At 40.2% G+C, this 23,117-nt stretch overlaps 1 protein-coding gene across 1 annotated transcript in view; it reads right to left on the bottom strand.

Annotated features, from left to right (window-relative positions):
* ntf3 (neurotrophin 3) overlaps positions 1 to 21,542 on the bottom strand; it is a 28,218-nt gene extending 6,676 nt beyond the window's left edge. Inside the window, exon 1 of the mRNA XM_067491064.1 lies at positions 21,411 to 21,542. Within this exon, the coding sequence (XP_067347165.1) occupies positions 21,411 to 21,428 (18 nt within the window). The 5' untranslated portion in view covers positions 21,429 to 21,542. The remainder of the gene's footprint in view (positions 1 to 21,410) is intronic.
* Positions 21,543 to 23,117: the final 1,575 nt, after the last annotated feature.

Raw genomic sequence — 23,117 nt, 5'->3', positions numbered from 1 at the left:
CTGCACCAACACAATCATTTGACATGAATGTTAGCCAAATATTTACTTGCTTTTTCTGCTGTCAGGAAATCAGACCTGTACTGTATTTGATGTTGATTCCAGGGCAGCTCTGCAGCCAAAAACCTGCCTGAATGATAGAGGAGAAACGAGATTGATTTTCTTTGAAAACCCCACAGTCGACATAACAAAACAAACAAAACCTTTGTGCTGATTCCAGGTTAGTCGAAAAAAATGTTTTTTTTCTTCATATATCTGGTTAATGCATAATCAAAAATGAAAAAGACACTAAGATTAGCCTAAGGGCTGTGCACTGGAGACTTAGCATGAAAAAAGGTCGTTTCAGGGAGCAGCATCTTACATATAAAGTCATAAAAGTCTTAGGTATTGATTTTACAGTTGTGGTTTTTAACAGTTTATCGCTGGCACCTGGTGTTTTAGGAAACTCTTTGTTTGGCTCGTATCAGGCATGTCGCTTCAAAACGCATGGCTGCAAGGCCCGGCTCTAGCTACGGCAACGCTGGTCTGCCGGCCCTCCACTTGATTGCAAGCACTAATTTTACTGTTGCTATGAAGTTGGATACAGATATTGTTGGTCCTAATTGCTTTGGTTAGGTCTGACCTTTCCTCTCGTGCTACCGGCAGATTCTAGGTTTCACTTTCCCGGTGAAATATTCCAACATCTACTGTACATGATGGACTGATCACAATTTGGTATAGACAATGATACATTCTAATATTCTATATATGTATTTACTTGTTTTTTTTTTGTTTTTTTTGACAGAAATCTCCATGTCAGAAAATAATAAGCACATGGGACAACTTCACCAAAAGACAACGTACAGGATAATTTACTGTATACATATCCTAGCACCCAAATCTCAGGCTTCCCAGCTTCCTTGATACAACAACAAGGGTGGAACGGTTCGTGCTCACAGCACGACGACATAATAAGTGATATTATGTCACACTCCCTAAAACCAGGCAGATTTTAGCTTGTTCTATCTGCTATCTCATCCTCTGAGTCACGACAGAGCTTATGATCATGGGTGATGGTTTGAGCTTTAATTGAGCTGAAAACTGAGAGATTAGCATTCAGACTTTTAACAAACGAATCAGGGTAAGGCTAATCACTCTGCATTAATCCAGCTGTCAATCACACACTCAACCATACCCTCATTCAGACACTTGAACTCCTTCACTTAGGGAAGCAACTTACCCTGACACTCACTCTGAGCTACTGACCCTCATCCAAATTTGTTCAGAATTACATCATGAACATAAAACAGGGAACCAAGCCTGAGGCATAAAAAAAAAAAAAAAAAAAAAAAAAAAAACCCTTTTACTCATCTATGACCGGACATTAGTCACAAGATGACTAAGGTTCAAGTGTTCGTGTCACTATCAGCTGACACGCAAGAGTGAGTTTTGAGGACGGGTCACAGCTTGATGAGTGTCAGCTCCAACTTTCAAAGAATTCTCAACCAAAAGTTGAGTTCTTTATTCAAATGCCGGCATGATTGAAACAATGTTTTCACCTTATCAACTGATGATTAGTGATAAGGGAAGTTAGAAATTATGGAGTTCCATAAGGAAAGTGTATTTACGGTATATTCAAAGTATTTAACAGTGTATAAATTCATTTTCAATGCTAGTGAGAGGGTCCACCACAGCTGCATACGTGTAATCCAGTGTAATATCATTGTATTAGTGTTGCCTCCTCTACAGACATGTGAGAGTTGTATTAGGTTACTGCAAATGTGAACCCCACATGCCCTTCTGCGTCTGCTTCACAGCTAAAGCATTCATCTGGTGACACAAAGAGTGGCCTTTCTTAGCAAGCAGCCACAGGTAAATGCATTTATTACAGATCGCTCACCATGATCATTGATCAAATTTGCATCTGCAAAAGCATGTCATCCTGTCAATGATCCAGTTTCAAATTTGCAACCTTGACGTATTTATTTAACCGACTGCTTAACATTATTTGTTTGCTGGCGCCAAGACAAACCCTAAATAAAAGTAATCTCCCTTCTCTTTTTCTATTCACATCAATCAGGACTGAAATGGTAAAGACTTCAAACTCCCTGATAATAACACAGAAACAACAGCTGTATGATTTATCAATAGCTGTTCTCTGTAAAATTTATGAGCAGAACTTCCTAGAAATCTGTCTTGCACCAAAGGGAGTAGATCCTTAACTGAACTGCTGCTGCCTCGATTACAACTGTACTAAAACTGACCTACAGTAAAATAGTCAGATATTTCAGCTTTTCTCCATTCATTTATATATCTAAATATCTAAATATCTGTTAAATATTATTATTAATTCCATTTTTTTTCCTCATAAAATTATTCTCATTATTATTTTTAAAAAAGCAATAAAAAACAGGAAAAACTTTATTAATGTTATGGATACTACAATGGGATCATGCAAACTGTCCAGCAGGTCACTGCACTGTGATCTGTGACAGAGGCGCAGCCTAGGACACACTGGTTTGTGTAACATGGAGACACACAGAAAGAAATATGTGTTTAATCACCTCATAACTGTCTGTTTGTCAGAACTGGTTACATGTGAACAGACGTCTCCGTTTTTAAACACTTGGCATCAATCTAAAACAGTGCGTGTGGCTCCTGTGTGTTTAAATGGAGACGTCTTGTTGGGTTCATGAGGGCATGGCGGTGCCTCCTAACCTGCACAGAAAATTACACTTTAATGTAGTGAACTTTGTTTACTGGCAGTAGATCAGCAGCTCATTAAAGTGAGGCCAACACACCCCGGCCAGTCTATCTGATTAAGACAAAGTAATGATCGAAGCAGGCTGGCCAACATCTTGTAGCAAGGCTGCAGAATGAGGAGGCAGAAAAAGGCAAAGAACAAGAAGTTAAAGCTGCACAAAGTATGGAAAGTGAAAGTCTGTACAAAACAGTTTTTCTTTGCAATGCTTAGTTGCAGTTTTTAGGTTGCTTTGTTTTTTTGGTTTTTTTCCACCCAAATTATCCTCAACCTTTCCAACTTGCACTGCAGCCACAGAAAGTCACCGTGACTAACCTGCTCGGCAGCACACAGCAGGCAAATCGCATCAAGTGTAGCATTTAGCCGACACAGATGTTTTGGTCAGTAGTCAGTGAGAACAGATGAGTCACTGTTACTGCTGTGGTCCCTCATTTGTAAACCCATTTATAAAACTAATGGATTTACATTTCAAGCAACTTTGACCATGAAACCTTTCAGTGAAATTCAGTTTAGTTTTAAAATCCTCCTTGTTCTGTGCTCCAACAAACAAACTGGAAATAAAGCCTCTGATTCATGAACTCAATTATACTTTCCTATTAAATTCTAATAATAATGGACTAATAATAAATTGCACCCCGTGAAGCTCGTCAGTCATGATTTATGTAGACCTGACTCCAGGTTCGTGTGGGAAGTAATGATTTGGCAACAAAATGTGAAAAATTTGGAACAGAAAACTACTGTTGACTTCCTTTTTCAAACATATAACCAACATTGTTTGTTTCATAACTTAAACGACCAACACTCTATGTTGAATGTCTTCCAACCCACACCACAATCTTTCCCAAAACTCTAACCAAATAGTGCTAATTCAACCTTTAGCGTGGGTCACATCAGTGGTTAGAACAATACAACTCTTAATAATAAAAAAAAACTACATTATACACAAAACATCCAAACCCCAAAGAATTTCCCTAAATGTCAAGAAGGCCTCCAACATGATGGTGGCTGTAGCTCAGTCGTTAAGGGAGGATTGTCGAAACGTCCTTGGGCCTAAGTTGCTCCCACCGTCGGTGTGTGAGGGGGCGGGAAAGGCTAAATGAGAAGCGACATTGCGAAGCGCTTTGAATAAAAGTGACACCATTTTCCTTTACGCCCACATAGACTCCCTCATACAGCCATTACACCCGTGTAAGGAGGCAGGCAAAAAAAAACAACCTGTGTTACAACTTTTTAAACATAGCAATTTGGTCTGGGGCACAAAGACATCAGGGTTATTTTATACACATGTCGAGGTTTAGTTCAAATGTAGTGGTTTTGCTTAAATCCTTCTTTGCCACTGGTTACAAAAAGCAGACAACGGAAAATTGTTTCGCACTGCACTTGATTTCAGGTCTTCTGAGGAAAAGTCCTCTGCTTTGGTGCCTCATCTGATCTAAAGGTAAGCAATTCAACTTCTGCTTTGCCTGCCAGGCTAAAGATGTGAAGCCACAAGCTCTAAACTAATTGAAGATTCACCGGGGGGAGAGCAGTTTAGACGTGCTTTCACCACCGGTCTCCCATCTTTCACTGAGCCACTCCAACGTGACGGCACATGATATCAGAGGAGTGGGCCGTAAATGTTAGGCAGCAGCAAACAGCAGTGAAAATAAACAGTCTACTTCAGATCGAAAGTCCTAAGCTGCATTTGCTTGTTACACTTTAAGACAACGGAGCGTGTTTTTACTGCATGAGTTCAAATAGATGCTGAATACAAAATACTGACTCAGTTATACAACAGATACTGTCATTAAAGCAATCAGATTAGTGAAACAGGTTTCCACTGTGCTGTAACTAAAGTAGACCTATAAATGTAATGACGGCTCTGCCAACTGCTGTGGTGACTACTAAAAAACTTTCTGTGTGTGTGTGTGTGTGTGTGTGCGGGTCTCCGTGTTTTATGCATTTACTTCATCCCTTTTTTTCCCCCAAAATAATCGATTAGGTATAGTGAAGTGAACGAGCCGGCTCAAAGATGGTTGGGACTTTACTTTAACCAGGCGGCCAATCACATGCGAGGACAGACTAGGATCTGGGGGGGCAAACCTGCCATAATGTTAAGACTTCTGCCTTTATTTATTTGATTTGTTTGCTGTTGTTCTGTGTTCTGTTGTTCAAGTAAAAGTTTGATTAAAACATTAACTGCATTTCATGGATGTCATGAAAAAACATAATGACTAAAACACTGTATTCATAATTGCTAAATTATGCTAAAATATAAGGCTCTTGGTGGGACTAAATTTGGAGCCATTTAAGAGCCACATTGTATCCGTAAGAAGGGAGTCGAACCAAAAAAGAGACAAATCTTTGAAAAGAGCCGGACCTCCCATTACTAATTTGGTCTGCTCAATGTAGGCAAAAATGTCATATCATACTGAAATTTGTCACAGCCCAATGAAATGTATGTAATGCTTCAATAAACAGCCTAAAAGTCTAGATTTTTTGCAATATTACAATTATGCAATTATTTTATTGCTGTTTGACTAATTTAACATTTGACACATTGTTCCAACTGACTAATAGGTTCTCAGACATAAATGCACCAGTATGATTTGAAGGTTGAGCTGGTTTTACACTCTGCACATATGTTTGATAAAACTGTGCTTAGTATATTTTTTGTCATCTACAATTGATTTGACCAATACTCACATTTACCAACATTCAGTCCATTCAGTGGAATATAGATATTTAAAAATTGATTACTGGATGAACCCAGATGTTATTAAAACTGCAGCTTGTCACCTCTGCAAACATGGATTTTAATCCTAATGACAAAAGTCATTGCCTGAGGTTAGGGTTAGGGGTTAGGGGTTAGGGTTAGGGTTAGGGTTAGGGGTTAGGGTTAGGGTTAGGGGTTAGGGTTAGGGTTAGGGGTTAGGGTTAGTCCGACCACCAACACATCTCACCAGTTTCCCCGAAACACTGTAAACTACTGGAGCCTACACGCCGGGACTTTGACTTGTTTTATTATGGGATAAACTAATGTCAGTCTACTGTATGTCAGTCAAACCCTGATTCAATACTTGCAGAACTGACTTACTACTGAAGTCAGTTTTGTTATTTAAAGAAAAAAACAGCCCTGACTTGTTTGTTAGAACTTTTTTCTTGTTGTGGCTCCAAGCAGAAACCTACTGGATCAGTAAAGAACAGCTATATCAGATTTAGACTATAGAGTGGGTGGTGTGTGTTGCATTTATGGTGGAGACCCCGGTGATGAAGCAGTCTGGGTGCTTAGGAATGAGGCCAACCAAAGTAACGTGCCAAACTGGCAAAACCTTCTGAGGGACTTTGACTCTTAAATGTCTGAGCCCTAAATTTGTCGAGTTCACTCCAGATGTGATGGAATATAGAGAAAAAAGAACATGACAGACACATGCAGGCTGTAATAGTTACCAGCCAAGTATTTGTTCTGCAAATTATGAATTAGATTAGATTAGATTCAACGTAATTGTCATTACACATGTACAAGTAGAAGGAAACGCTGCTTGGAGCCACTCATAAATATCCATGGTAGACACAGTCTCAAGATTTGATAAAGGGGTCGGACACTGAAATGACCCTTAAGCATCAACATATTCATAGTGAAGTTTTAAAAAAATATATATTTTAGAAATTACACCTATTCGCTTTCTCGCTCTCTGTTATGTGACATATTATATCACACTGCAAACAGCTCCACAGTCTCCAACCTGTAATTCTGAGTCAGAGATAACAGGGATCTTTGACACTGATAATATTTCAAGTCTGTAGAATTTACGACAGACAAATTGCTGGAAGAGTGGCTGCAAAAGCAAAGCAAGAAAAATCCCACATCAACTCTTAAAACAGTCATTTCATATGATCTATATAATGTATGAGCATGTTGGGATTTCTTCATCTTCATTTCATAGTTGACAGTACATATAATCAAAGGCCGGGTGACTTAAAGCTGTATATCTAGGTTAGCAGTAGGGATTACACTCTTGGGATAAGACATAAACACTACTTAGCCAGCATAAGGAAAGTTCTCTGTTCTTCCAATTCCTCTGGAATTTGCTGGAAGTTAAAACACAGTAATCTAGAAAGTCTGCTGCAACACCAAACCTGTCTACCTTTCAATCGGTGGTGAGATTATGACAGCTGACATTTCATTGTATTGTACCAGAAACTTCACTCGTGTTTTTGTGGTCTGTTATTCATTGAATCCACACTAATGACTGTTTACTTTCCTAAGCTGTAACCTTTTGTGCAGTTTTTGTGTAGTTCTGTAAATGTGCAAGGGCATTTTTTTGTGTGCAATAAAAACTGAAATCAGTAAATTCGTAATTAGCTTGAACCATTTATTTATCTGACAAAAGTACAAAAAAATATTATCGTGTTTTCAATGGCCAACTTCTTTAACCTTATCACCTTTTCTTTTACTTACACTTTATAATTACTTGGGAAGTCAGGATACTAAAGGTTGCAGTTTTGCAAGCAGAATAGTTGACTTCAGTTGCTTAACTGTTTCTGGTCACTGTTGTCTTATTCTCCTCTCCTCTATGATGCACTATACTCTTTCAATAGAAGACAGATCTGGACTGCAAGGAGCCAGTACAGCACACACACACTCTGTGTGTAGCATGTGCAGAATGAGGCTCCGGACTGTCTTTGTAAAATATTCACTGACGTTCCACGAGATGTTGTCTTAATGGCAGCACGTGTTTCTCTAAAATCCCAATATGCCCCCCAGTTTGCCGTGAGCTCAGGCCCAGAGACCTCAGCAGGGTTTTTTGCAAAGTTGAAAAATAGCTTGTTGTGCAATAAGACTTTCACGTTGCATCTCTGAATGCAGTGGCTGTGTGTGTGTTAAGTGACGATGGATTTTGATAAGTACTCTTGCACCCGTGGGGCTAATTTATCATGATAACATGAGAGTTTGGCATGAGGACTCCAAGATCACACAACATCAAATGGAGTTTTGCAGCTTGACCTCTACACATCAGGGGTCCCTGAATCTTTTCACAATACAGTATGTACTGTAGATGGTGAAAGACCTAAACTCTTTGCAAATCTTGTTCAAATTCTTTTCGAACTGACTGACATTCTCAAAACGTGGCACAAAGTGGTGAACCATGACATATGTTTGCTTGCAAAGACTTTGGTGAATGCTTAGCTAATTCACAATCACGAAACCTTCACCTGGAATCATCCACGACAGTTTTCCACAACTCTTTGATTGTGTCCTTTAAAATATTTCATGTTAGAAATTACACCAATTTACGCAATTTAGGCTGTCAAGATGTATGGCTTATCCTCCCCGGCTTCTTCCACCTCCCACCTTGCTCTCTCAAGTAAGTGCAGGGAAGGGCTGAATTCCTATCATAACAGTGAATTACCCTCTGAATGTTTAGCTGCCTCGAGCCAGGTGAGTCACCTGCATTCACTGTGATGATCACTGGAGAAAACTAGTTTGTGTCCGAGTGGTTGCAAAAGCAAAACACACACCTTGGTTGAGTCTGACAACATTAACCTGAGCAAGATGATTTCTATTAGAATACTACATACCAGCCTGAATATTGTTACTGTCAAAGCACATACGTAATTACACCAACTGTTTATCATTTATACTCTAAAGAAAAGCAGTCACAGCCAAACAGAGGAGTTTTATTGCATTCAGATATTTTGCTAAGTGATTCGGGGGAAACACATTTTTTCCAATGTGACTCCCATTTGAACCTTCAGTGACCAATAGAGACAGTGGAGCAAGGAAAGAAAACCAAGCAGCTTTTAGCCATTCACTGGTTTTATATTGTGTTATTTATTGCCAGTCTTTGTATGGAGTGATAACGAAATTACAGTTCTGTACCTTATGGTCTTGGAATGCGCCCAAGAGAGGCTGTGGCAGAAAAGTGGGTCCCATTGCTGCTTATTATATTTCACAGTCCTCAAACTATGACAACCAAGTAACCATGATTCAACAAATGTACCAAAATAATGCACGAAAAAACAAGACTGCCGACAATTGACAATGCACTATGGCCACCTGCCTAATATTGAGCAGGCCTAATTTTTTCTCAGCACATCCCACCAATGCCAATTGGATTGAGATCTGGAGTATTTAGAGGCTAAGTCAACACTTCAAAGCCATTGTTGTGTTCTTCAAACCATTCTTGAACCATTTTAGCAGTGTGCCAGGGTCCATTATCCTGCTGAAAGAGGCCGAAATACAGTTTCCATGATGGGGTTGACTTGGTCAGCAACAGTGTACAGGTAGGTGGTACTGTAACATCCACATGAATGGCAAGGCCCAGGCTTGTCATACCATGTCATGATGTAAAAGAAAATGTGATTTATCAGACTGGGACCCCGCCATTGTAGATAGTTTCTTTAGTGCATCCTGATGCGCAGTGGCACATTTCTCCCCGCCCGATTTATTAGATGAATGAATCCAGCAGTGTTGACACACGCCTATTTAGTCCTTGTGTGTAAAAGAGAAAGGGAGGGGTAAGAACTCTCTATCCACCTACGTCTTACACAACAGGCCAGACAGACACAACAGGACTGTTCGATGTTTGTGGTTTGCTAAGAGTGACAGGTAAAAAAAAAAATCCTTTCTTACTTTGATGTGGTTCCCATTGTGCCCTTCATCTAACAAGGTCCACTCCTGACTGATTACAATTGTAGGCTGAGCAGAGGTTTCTTTTTTCTTTTTATTTTTAAATCAATTGTTTGCTTCTTTTCAAACCCTCTGTGCACATTTTATTTGTTGAAGCACTCGAAGGTTACATTTAGGTTCGACCTGACTTCCAAACACATCGTCACTTAAATCCACCGCTTCTCCGCAGGCCTGTTATGGAGCCTTAACAGTCAAGCAAAGACTGAACCCAGGAGTAGTTCGACTAACGCGAACAGTGTCTGCAACATGTTGTTAAGCAGAGCAGTGAGCAGTAATAGGTTATAACAGCCCGCGCTGTAGAGATCAGGGAAGCTAATCTGGTGTCAGGCTTAACAGAGTCACAGACACAAGAATAGACTGTAGGGCTCAACAGTGGCTTTGACCTTCCTTCAGTGTGTGTCCATGTGTGTGTGTATTCTTGTAGTAATTCCCAGATTAAGCCAAGCTACATTATCAAATGTGCAAAGTGGGCAACTGTGTCAGAGACCAAGAACCCCAGAACTCTGCAGGGCCCAAAACCTTCCAGACTGACTGTGTATTTTTGTATTTGAAAGAAAATGAGGATTTTACAATTCTTAGCAAACAATATGTGTGTCGTGTATATGTGCACGTTTCGTTGGGATGCCTGGGACTTATTCGTGTTGGTGCTTTTAGATCTCTCTGCCTTCGGTACAGTTCCACAAGTTTTTCTTTTGTCTTGGTGGGACGGTATTGTTCTCAGTTGGTTTAGATCACATCACACCATCAGAAGTTACTGGTACCAAAGCCCCAATCCTGCGGTGTTCACCAAGGCTCCATTCTCTGTCCAGTTCTCTTTGTGTTGTACATGCTCTCACTGGACTCTATTTTAAATAAATTTGGCTTCTCTGTTCACTACTGTGCAGATGACAGACACAGTACGGTATTAACCTTTAAAGGCAATGGGAGGCAGGTCACTACAGCCATTGTTCGACTGTCTGAGAGGCTTGAGAGCATTTTACATCTTAATGAAAACAGATTGGACTGTGTGTGGTTTGCTCAGCAACCATAACTGCCTTGGAGTGTTGTTTGTTCCCCCCGGTCTTCATACCTGAAGACCACTGTTTATAACTGTAATTCATGCTTTTTAGTTCAGCTCTTGACTATTGCAAAACATTGTTGTTGTCAATCAGTTTTCTCTCTATCAGCTTCTGATGAACAAAAGAACATTTAACCATTTAATACTCGTTCTGTCCTTTCTTTATTGGCTTCCAGTCCATTTTCAGACTATTTTAAATTGTTGATTTTTGATTTTAAAGCTTTGAATGGACTGGCACTGTCTGGGATTACTGCAGTGGCACAAACTAGCTGCATCTCTCATATCTTCAATTCAGTTTCTTTTCCATGCAATAATTTGCAAATCTCATCAAGCCATATTTTATTCACAATAGAGCACGAACAGCACGTCAGATGTTGAAACCAAGACATTTTAGCAATTCATGGAAAATATTAGCTCATTTTGAATTTGAAACTTTTTTTTTTTTTCCCGTTCCAACTTGATGTGTCGATGTGTTGCCGGCATCAAATTCAAAATGAGCTAATATTTATACATAAACAATCTTAGAGACCGGTTCCTGATTACAGGGTTACTTTATTTGATCAGGTGTAAGACAGGAGCACGTGTCTGACAAAAAACTTACATATTTTTTTTTTACGTCCATGTAGATGTAGATGGGGGATCTGGCTCAAAGATTGTATCCTTTAAAACACAACTACAACTCGTGATCTGAATTGCAATCTTGTTCATCACTTTTAAAAGCTACTATATAATACAGTAAGACTACAAATAGCAAACAGGGCAAGTGATCTGTCCATATATATACTGTATAAACCTATTGCAGATGTGTGAAATCATCTCTCAACCAAGTATAGTCTTGTTCGTCTCCGAGTTGCCCCAACAAAAAGTACATCTTGTTTTTGGCTATGCATGAGTACTGACGTAGCATCTGAGACAGTCGATAAATTCGGGACCACTCCTGAACTGCTTCAGCTAGAGAATCTGTTGCATTAGTGCAGATTTCATGTTAAGCTGGGGTTTGGGGTAGTTTTGGCCCAACTCAAAAAAATGTGTTTAATCACGGGAAAATTGTGTTAGGTACAATGGACCCTTACGTGCAAGTTTAGTTTGACTGCAGGTCCTACATTATAAAGTGATTTTGACGAAGAACGCCATTATTGTGATGACCTGATTAATGAGTTAAATCAACACACAGCAGATCTGGAACAGGCCTGAGGCCACCTAGTGGGTCCATCTGGCACGATTCCACAGAATAGCACAACATAATAACCTAATAACAGTCTCCTTCTCATAATTACCATTAATGAACGGCTTTGATAAGGACAAAACAAGTCACTACCACAATGTGTCACATGCAGCGCATATGATCACTGACTGATACACGAATAAACCACTAAATTTCCACATTTCAACAAGAGCACCAGACAATTACTGAGATTCTGGAACAAAAGTCATGATGAATTTATTCCTGATAAGATCTGCTGTTTTGTTCTCTCGGGCACTGTCATCTGACTGGGATCTTAAAATGAATTTTTTGCTGCCTGGAAAAAAAAAAACCCCAAAACATAATGACCCATAAATGGGCCCATAACAGTGTTACGCTGTTAATCGTTCTTTTCCTATTTGTTGGAAATAATGCTACAAATTCTACTGTATATTTTAAGTGACATATTATTGGGATTGACTGATAGCCGTGCGTGTCTCAACGCAAACGTGCACCTTCAGTGCTAGTACTATCTAACACCAAACGACTGGGGAAAGCGCCCTTTTTTCTGACTCCTCGGAAATGAGAACACGATGTCATGAGTCCAGAAACTTTTCCCAAGTCCCTGTGCTTTGGAAGACATTACCTCAAAGGCAGAACATTTTACTGGTTACAGTGGGTTTTAGAGTTGGCGGTTGGTGTTCAGGCAACAGTAAAGCATAAAACATCTTATAGTACGATGGAGGATTAACAACTGCAGATTTGTCCTATTTTGGCAATGCAGATACATTTGATAGTGAATTTCTAGATTTACTTTTTTTTGGCTTTGTAACATCAACATCCATGTTTCCAAAAGCATGTAAATATCTGATAAGATTGTCTTCACTTTAAAAAATGCTGACGTTATACGCTTTTTGGCAAGCTCACAAATTTTCTCCAGCTCGGTGTTTTGCTGCTGCCTTTGTCTGAATGTCAGCCAGTGATCTGTCTTTTTGAATGAAACTGAATAGTGGCTTCTTTTCACATTAAACACAATTATTTTCTCCGTCCAAACCAGCATGTAAGCACGGGCTCATTTTTAATAACTGGGCGTGCTGGGACAACTCGTGTCACACCTGGGTGAACTATTGCAATATTTCGGTCATGAACCTCATCTTGGAGTGTGTTTTGACTCTTTGGCACAGCATGACAGTCGTTTGTCCACAGAGGATGAATCCTGCTTTGCACATCCTCTCACTTCTTTTAGATGCACCGTGCAGTTGGTGGTTAAGAGTGAAATATCTTGATATCTGGACTGATTAGCATGACATTTCAGATGTTAGGCATTATGTCAGACACTCCACTGTGTTTTCCTGCTTAATTTACATCTTGCATGCTACTCTATGGTTTCTGTGGGTGATGCAAATAATATGACAACACAGGTGTATGTCACTTCTTCTTGTCAGTGCATATACCTTAATAATATGGAAGTTAATATTTTTTTTAATAGAGTAGTGAATCGAATATTATTATCCTGTATGTAAACTCCTGGTTGCTGTAATTTCATTAATACATAAATGACAGCTTTGTCTTTATTTAAACCCCTCATGACAAAAGACTATTGTTTAGTGAGTCCATAGATTTGAATGATTGGCTTTATTTGAATTTGTCACAAAATCTTCATTTGCCTTGTACTACTGCAGTGACTATTCCAGACTACTGCTCATCGTGCCATACAAATCTAGTAATATGTGCTTCACCCACAGTCCAATCCTCATATTAGGGTTTTATGTTTAGTAATGATAGATAGTAAGGAATTAACCACACAAGTTGGTGAGAAGTTCTGCTATTCAGACACATAGGATATTATGAGGTTGGCTTTTTATTGCCTCTGGCTTCTTATACTTTTGCAGAAACAATTCTTACCTGATCTGAGAGACCAGAGCTCTAAAAAATATTTGCACATGTATTCAATATTTAACCTCATGCCAGAGACCATTAATGCTTTAATGAGAAGAAACAAAAAATGTGTGGTCGAACCAGCTTGGTTTATATTGTGGTTCAAGTCAAAATTGCTTTCTTGTAAACCAAACTTGACCAAACGAATTTTGTTGAAATTCTGTGCAAACGTCCTCACTATCAGAGAAATGCAGCGATAGTGAAAACAGGAACTGCTACAAGTTAGTGAGGCAAACTTAAACTTAGAATAGTGCAAAATTATAAAGAAGGCTCAAAGTAAAAACAATAAAATGAAGCATAACAAGAATGATGGTACTTTTCCTACTGCACCTTTAATAAAAAAAAGAAGCCAAGCAGCACTTTCTGCAGACAAATGCCACTGCAATGCTCTCGACAGCTTTAAATTACAGTAAGACCAAACAAATCACGCTAATTACAACTTAGACGTTCGGAAAGTACTCAGAAGTGAGCTCTGAACAGGATTACAATCATTGACCAGGGCAGCTAATGGTAAATCACTCCACTTCTCGGAGTGAAATCAAACCAGAATAGTCAGAATGGGGCTTAAGACAAACCCTTTGTTACATCACAACTAATTTGGAGCCAATTGTGATCCAAAATTAATGTGGGAATGTGAAACCTCCAGTGTTCGGACTGGGAATGGTTTTTAAGTAAAGCGGAGAGTATTTTGTGTCTTGTAGATTACTGTGGAATTATTCGAAAAACATTTCTCCATGTTGTGAAATTGGCAATTCACGGTTTGCACATACTGTCGGGTGTTCTCGGCCATGACACTGATCCTGGGCGTGGTGTTCATGCATGAACGATAGGTTTAGGACTCTCAGGACATTTTCCAACAACTGTCATCTCTTGGAGCTAGGCGTTTGGCTTTGGGGTAAAGATTAAAGTTTGGATTGGTTTCATTTAAGGGTTAGAATTTAACCAAATGAGGGGACGGGCTGGATTTGTGTCTGTGATGTGTGTGAGTTTGTGGTGAGAACACTAGATTTCACCCTCCAGCTTTGTGAACATCTGTCAGCTCAAATATCAAAGGTGGCCACTAACGTGAAGCATCCACACAGATGTCACCTATAGGTGTTTTATTCTAAAAGGAGAAAATGAAGATGGACACTCCCAAGCATTTGAGCTGGGATTATACAACAGGAAGTTTACCTTCAGAGATACACTGAGCTGCACCTTTACTACCAAGGAATCCAACTCCAACCAAACATTCAAACATTTCTCCTTGTTCAGTTTTTGCATGTAGCTGAAAAAGGTGGAAACTCATTTGCCAAATTTAAGTGCACACTGCAGAATAATGTGAGGCTGTTCAGCTGGTACAAATCTGTGCTAACACTTTCAGGTATCAAATAAAATTGACTTGACTCTGGCAATAGTATCATTGGAACTGAAAGGAAATAATAGGTGTCTTATTGTTAATGTTAATGTTTAGATCTTAATCTGACCCCTGAATATAAGCCAGTACCAAATTGGATTGAATTTGGCCGGAAATGAAACTTTGCATTGCTTCAGTTTCAGATTTATCAGCTACAACAGTAAGATGCTACTGCTCAGACTATATCAGCGTATAAACATTTACAGTTTAATGCCATTAGTACCAACCATGGGTGCTAGAAGCTTGCAGGCTTGTGTCCCTGCTTGAGTTAGCCCTTCTTTGTGGAGTTTGTGTGGGTTTCCTTCTCCAGTCCAAAGACATGCGTGTTAGGTGACTCTAAATCTGTGTCAGCCGTGAGATGGACTGGGTGTCCGGGGTGTATCCTGCCCTTTGCCCTGTGACAGCTGGGATATAGGCTGCTGCAACCCTGAATCGGATAAGTGGTTACAGATAATGGATGGATGAATGAATGTGTCAATCGCAGACAATATTTTCAGCAGAACCAATACTTAGTGCAACTATTTTAGGTCAAGTACATTTTCCTAAATTCTGTTTCTGTATTTTTAAGTTTTGATGCTTTACCTCAGCAAAAGCAACAATACCTCATGTAGAAATGCTCCATCTGCCCATGTCACAGTAAATGCAAAAAGAACTGAAAAGAACTTTCCTGTATTCAATTATATGTTTTACATGTAAGTGGATCATGATTAGAGATATAAAACTTACTTTAAAATCACATTGTTCAAACCTCTTCAATATGAACAAATTACAGTCACAACACTAACTACAAACTATAATGGCATCAGTACTTCATTTATAGGATATGAAATTCCTGACTGACTTAAACCAAACCTCCCATGCAAACAGGAAGCAGGTATGTCAGTCAAATTGTATAGACATCACTAGGAAACATGATAAGCAACTAGTGTCTTGCAGGACAGATGTGCCCTTTAGGATATTTGTGATTAAACACTACCAACACTTTCTCCACTCAGTAATTAATAATAATTACTTTGCAGCTCTTCATCAAAACATACAATCATAACATGTATGAACCATTTTGTAATGAAAAAGTTAAATGTTTATGTCCATATGAGGTTGGGTTTAGACAAAAACACTGATGGAATAAGACTTTTAGGCATAAGATGAGATATTTAGGGAAAAAATTAAAAGTTAGTGGCTTAAGTACAAAGAAGCACTTTCTTAATGTTCATGGTTAAAACTTCTTTACACTGGACTTGGACATCTGTGTCTTGTGGGAAACTTCTGGGCTTTGTAAGTCAGCTATAGTCACTGAGCAGATGTCCTGGCTTTAAATACTACATCATATAACTTTCTCCTTTTTTGTGTGTGATAATTAGTGCTTCCTAACTACAACATGTTACCGTTGGTTGTACATACATTCACCGGAGGTCGGCCTTGATTAGTGGCTCTGTAAACATTATAGTTGCAGTATGATAAAGTTTTAATTCCGCTTTGTCTGTTTTTGTTGTCAAGGATACGATTATTTGAAGTGATCATTCAATTCCATATTACTTTGCCAAGAAGTTTTGATTTTATCCTGAGTCGGGGAATGATCCAAAGAACATTTACTTAGAAAAATGCGACATGATATAGTTTTAGTACAGCCCCATGGTGATCTGCTTCCCATACATTCAGTGTATTGATATCATGTTGTAGGACATGAGAAGGTCAAAGGAAATATTTATCATGAGTTTCATGAATGCTACAAGCAGGAAGACAATCTGACATTTAAGTAGATCACATGGAATTAAAGTTCTCTCTGTACAGTGTTCACACTTCAATATACGTTTAAATGCAACTCAGCTACAACACATCCAGACAGAATCAGGGCTTCAAATCAAATAAAGGCTATTGTGGGTAAAACACTGTCCAGAGCTGGTATGGGAATTCATCCCTGTTGGCTCAATGTTCAGCTGTATCAGGATAGAGATGTTAACAGGAGGTCACTGAGCTTTTAATGTGGAAACAGAACGAGTGGAAAGTAAAACAAGCTGAGGGGAGAGGGGCAAAGTAAAGAGAAAAATGAAGGAGGTAAAGATCCCGACACTGAATGTGAGGGAGATGAAGAAAATCGTTGAGACAGAGAGGCAGATTATCAAGTCTGAATGAACAGAAGAGGAGGGCTGAGCTGTCATATGACTGAGGTGCCGGGAAGGCCGAGCCTCACCTTGAAACCACATGATCTCTATCGGCTCTGTCAATCAAGAAATTGTGGGAAAGACAGACACGCAAGGGGAGAAAAATGTTTCAATGAAGCCAAGAGTTAAGGTTACAGGGACTGAATTTCCTAAATGACAGGTGTGCGTGCACTGAACTCCTCTGCACTGTGCTGGTTCTGTGAAACACGAGCGTAGGAAGCAGCCTGGGTCCCATCCACATCTTTACAGTGTGTTTTGCTCTAACTGGCCATAAGAATGTGCAGCAGATAAACACTCTGCAAAAACTGTAAACCATCTCAGGGCAGGCAGAGCTGTGAAACTGCAGCTATATAGGATGAGTGGAACGGCTTGATCCCCACAGAAGAGCCAGGGAGGTACGGATCCAAACTTTGTTCTAAACACAAGCCCATCTCACCAACATCTTCACCCTCTGTCATCCCTCTGGAATGAGGCACTATAAACCTGCTGTATGCTCATCACTTCACGGGATATTCCAGTTTAAACTATGAAGTCTATGCAGCCTTAATGGACTCCAATACCCATAAATACTCTAGAGGGATGTAAGCACTCATGTTCAACATCCTAGCTTGTCTGGGGACCAGCTGCAAAAGGCCTAGAAACACTTCAGGTGCTTGACCCAAGAGGTCCTGGAGACACTGTGTTTTATATGTGTACTTAAGCCGCACTTGACTTTACTTACAAAACCCTTTAAGATTTTCACAGCAGCAGCAACCTGACCTGAATAAATATGGCAAATAAAAGTGTTTCTGCTTGGCTGAGGTGGAAAAGGTTAAATCATTTAAAACCGCGTGTATGCATGTAAAGCAATGTAACGTTCATCAGATTCAAATTTCCATCATGTTTTCCACGTGGTTTTCATTTGTTTGAGATTTGACTGCATCTCTTTAGTTATTGTGTCGTGTCTTCCTCTTTCGTAACGGTAGAGTAGCATCCAACTGTTTGTCTTTTGACAGTGGCTCTGAATGGAGATGTTGTTACAGTTATTATTGGTAACACCAGTGTTTTTCCTAATATGACATGTCAAAATGTGAAAAAGGTCTATGGTCTATCTACAAAACAGCTGTGGCACAGTGCAGACTTTTCACAATCCAAGAGTTCACTCATTCACCTTTACCCTCATTTATTTTAGTGTGTTTTAGGGGATTGAACTGTTTCTAACTATAGCAGGTAGGATGATTTGTGGCTGAACTAAAGGCTTTGGGACTTTCCTTAATGAGCACAATTACAGGCAAACTAGAATATAAAAGCATCTAATGTGACAATAAAGATCAAATGGTACATTGACCATCTGTAAATTCACATCTCCCGTCTACAGTGGGTTTTTTAAGTTGCAAAAACTAGGTTCCCATTAAGTCCAATGAAACCAGAAATGCTTGTTAGTTAGTGAAAGCATAATTAAACACTTACTTATTTAGAATTAGACACCAGATGAGTAAACCTCTAGAAATGTGGCAAGCTAAACTGAGTCACATGTAATGACACAGCAGGAGGGGAAGTAAAGAAATATGAGTGAACAGATTTCCAGAAGAGAAAGACTCCAGGACACTGTAACGTTCAGTCAGCCCTTCTGTTATGAGCTTCATGAAACATCTGCAATCCACCAAGGCTGCCCTTTCTTACAAGCTCGGTCGATGTTTTGATACGGTGAACATTAGATTAGTCATAAGGGAAAGTCACCTTGCATCATTTCAGATGTTTATTTAAGCCTGTTAATTGGCTGAGGAAGTTGACTTAACACACTTTTCCACAATCCCCAGTTGACAGGTTTCAAAGCACAATCACAGTCAGCTGAAGATTAAATCATGTCAACTGGACTTCTTTGTTCTCGGTTGGAAACGTTTTGCTACTTACCTCAAGCTTCCGCTTGGATAATAGTAGTAGTAGTAAACAAAGAAGAAAAAAGTCCAGTTGAATCTTCAGCTAACTAAACCTGGATGACTAAGACTAATGTAGTTTTCTTGTGCATAGAAGTTGTTGCTGTAGCATCAAACGGGGAAGCTCCTGGAGCGTCCAATAATAATATCTCACACTGTACATGGACACTACAGCCTGCTTAATGAAACACTGTAGCAGTTACACATGTAAGAAAGTTGAAGTGATGTGTTAGAGGAGATGTTTTCGCTATGAACAAGTTGATGATGTGTGTTATTTAATTGTTATTTTCCTGACACCTATTTTTAGTTCATGTGTTGATTTAAACCGGCAACTTTAGGTCCAAGCTGTGTCTTTTCTTCATGCTAAGATTAATGCTTTGCACAGTCAGATTAAAGAAAAAAAATGCTCCGCTGCACATAGTAGAGCGACCACTATAAAGTGATGTAGCTCTTGGACCAATCATACATCCTGATGATATTAGGTGTCCTCTAGATGTTTCCCCCTGCCCCCTTACTGAGTATGCATCCACCACCTGCTGTACTGGAACAGGTGTGAAAGAGGAAGCAGGCTGGGGGGCAGAGTTAGTTACAAACGGGAGCAAAATCTTTGCAGTAACACTATTAGTTTATTAGACCAGCAGTATCCCCCATGTGTTCCTCTCCGGAGCCCAGCCCCTTAAATTGTTCACACCCCTCACTCCTTGTGTGCTACTTTTCTCCTTCACAGAAAAGCAAAATGAATGTGAGTTGCTGCAGCTGCATTGCATCCAGAGCTGGGACGCGCACAGCTGTAGTAGAAGGTTCCTGTCAGGATGCCCACCAGGCCATTTTGGACTCAAGCACCTATGAGGAGAGCCACTGATTTGAACTGCCCCCTCTTTCTCTCTATCACCTTCTTCCGCTGCGTCCTAGTTTGCTCGTCTGCTTCTGCACGTCAGTGGGGGCTCTGCCTCAAATCCGCAGTTGCAACAGCTGCTCCTGCAGCCTTTGCGAGTACGTATACACTCCGACACACACACATGCATACGTGGACTCCCACAGCAGCAGGGAAACATCCACCAAAGGCTCAGGGCACCCACTGGTGTGTCCCATTGCGCAGAGCTTCACAAGCCACATGTCACATACCATTTTATGTACTCAACTGCACCCCAGCGCCGGTAACTCCCCAGTTCCATCTATTTGATATTATACGATCACACTATGTATTTCGGAGTTACTGGACTATTTGGCTGCAATCCAATCACAAGCTTCCCACATTTGATATTCTAGCGTCACTGCAAACACACACCAACCCTAACTGTGCCCAGAAAACAAAAGTTCCATAAAGTGAAGTAATGAAGCACCTTATTTTGTCTGATAATCTTTAATGTGACAACCCACATGTTCCAAAACATGACGCATATGCACTTGCATTTGTCCCCAAAACAAATTTCAAAACTTTTAGGACCTGAGAAGTGGGTGCTGGGGCGTACAGAAGACGTTAACGTGTCCTTTTCATGCACACACACACACACGCTATAGTTTGTATGCGTACACAAACGAATGTGCAGGCGTGCACGCAGGGCAGGGAGGAAAAGAAGAGCGATGCAACGCGTAGTCCGCCTTTGTGTTGGGACTCAACTGTGACATATCCGCTTTCACTCCCACTAAGCGAGCCAAGGCACATTTAGCGCCTCGGTAATCCAAAGACACAAGCTGAACCACATCTAAACCGTTTCCAGAGCGCATCGAGCCAACCCCGCTCCCTGCAACACGCCTTCGAGAAAAACAAGACTTCTGAGTGCATTTGAATATAGTAAGAGTCTCCAAAGGTTGCGTGTATGAAGAAAGACCCAACCCTTCTGTTTACCTGTGCGCGTTTATAAAGACAACGAAAGACGGGTTGGAGAAGTGAGTTTGTCTGCATTTGGTTTGCCTTGAGGCAGCGCACGGCGCGTTGCGTCTCCTATTCTTTGTGTTACCTGCCAAAGCTCAGGCTTAGGAGAAGAACTCAGTGCCTGAACAGCAAACGTGACTACTGTTTTACTAAAAGTACATCTTCAATCTGCAGCGCGTAAAACGAGTTTGGACCCAACTTCGCTGCCACATAGAACATTTTAAAAGAACTTGTTAAAGGTGTTGAAGCAAGTTGTAACTTCAGCACCTTCAGCACCTATAATTTGAAGCGTTGTGGGGTTTTATCGACTCTTACTGTGTGATGTGTCTGTTGAACAGTTTCAGTCATTCCGTTGCAAACTTGGTGTTAGACTCCCCAAAATCCAAAGAGGGTTTGTTTTGTTTTGTTTTGTTTTTTTACGACAAAAATATTCAATTAGGCAGCAAGTAAACCACAATAAAGCGGTTCCTACCGTAATAAAGGTAACCATAGCATCGGCGGGTTAGTATCCAACAGAGTCGACATGAAGGTGATTAATTTTTGAACAGAATCCTTTTGGCGAAAACTTCCCACTTCCTGAGGACTGCCGCCTGTCTGTGCGCCACACTGGTTCTGTTTGAGAGGATCAGGGTGTGCGTAATGCTCTCTCTCTCTCTCTCTCTCTCTCTCTCTCTCTCTCTCTCTCTCTCTCTCTCTCTCTCTCTCTCTCTCTCTCTCCCTCAACAACATAATCTACGCCGCTCGGTCTGACACAGGACAGATGGCCCTTGGCGCATGTTGCTGCAAAGACCTGCATGCATGCTGCCACTGCTGACATGAATTAGGACACCGAATTAGTACCGTGCGTGCGTTAGTGTGTTTGCAGCTATTGCTACTTTCACTCATCATGAAAAGTGCTGCCTGACATTGGGAAGGTTCGCAAGGCAAAACGTTTAAAGCCAAATACTGCTGCTTTTTTTTCCCCTGTAAGAATAAATAGACTTAAGTCTTCATTTAAAACGAACCAGTCTGTATGTACAGTACCAACGCGTTCTTATACCACACGCTCAGATATTGAGGCTCCCAAGGCGTCGAATTGGCTGCTTTCTACGTCCTTTAGCATTGACGCCAAAAGGTTACTATCAGACGCTCCGGGAGCTTCACCTTTTGACGCCACAGGAACGACTTTATATGCACAAAAATAAAAGAAAAACTACATTAGTCTGAGCGCAAACAACTTCGGGGTAACATTACGTTAAGAAACAACTATGGTGAGGAAACACTTGGGGGTAAGTTGAAGTTACAAGACAAATGATGTGCTGCAAAACGTAATGAACGTGAAACGACCCTGGTCTCCAACCACCATCCACCACCCCGCTGACCTCCCTGCAAGAAGTTTTCTCTTCTTGTATTAAGTCATCTGTTTTGGCGTCAAATATTGAAGCACCAGGGTTCCTAATAAAACTACACTGAAAGCTCAGACTCCTTGTTTAGGAGCTCTAAGCTCCAAGGCTGGCAACTGTTTGGGGGCCCCAGGCCAGTAAGGGAGCCCCCCCCCCCAGGGCTGACAAAAGTTAAACTATGTACAAGATTGAATGTGTGCAAAGTTTGCAATGACCCTACCAGTCTTAGACCTCCCTAAGATAAATAAACAGGTCTAATGAAGCAAGGAAAAGCAGCTGATGAAGATGAGGAGTTATCAACAGGAGAAAAAGCAATATAGCAATAAGTAGAGCAGTGGAGACAATAATGATTAAATATAATAAACTAAACAGCGTTTAGAAGGCACCATCATCTCTAGGTTTGTGTCATTTTATTCCAGTGATCATTCAACCTTTGTAAATTCTCATAAACCTGTAAATGTCGTGCAACAAATTAGGTTGTTTACTAACATAAAAACAAGTTTGACAGTTTAACCATTCAACCATTTCTTGATTTTTAAACCACAGTTAGTTTATCCTGAGCTGCTAACTGCAATTCAGCCAGTGACACAATGCCAACGCTTTTTAACATTGAAAAGCGTTTTGACAGGTGGAATCACTTTGAAGTTTGAGACAAATGTAATTTTTTTAAGTAGCCCTGTTCTTCATATGTCTATTATACTGCAGCGGTTGGACGTTTAAAGCCTTGCTGACAGCAACTTGAAGGTTTCAGAGAACAGACTATTTAAAAAATGCACAAAACTAAAGCTCAACGATTT

Source organism: Channa argus, chromosome 21 (assembly GCF_033026475.1).
Source record: "Channa argus isolate prfri chromosome 21, Channa argus male v1.0, whole genome shotgun sequence".
In the NCBI taxonomy this organism is placed as follows: Eukaryota; Metazoa; Chordata; class Actinopteri; order Anabantiformes; family Channidae; genus Channa; species Channa argus.
Note: the sequence above shows the minus strand (reverse complement) of the source record. Positions and strands in the feature narration are given on the sequence as shown.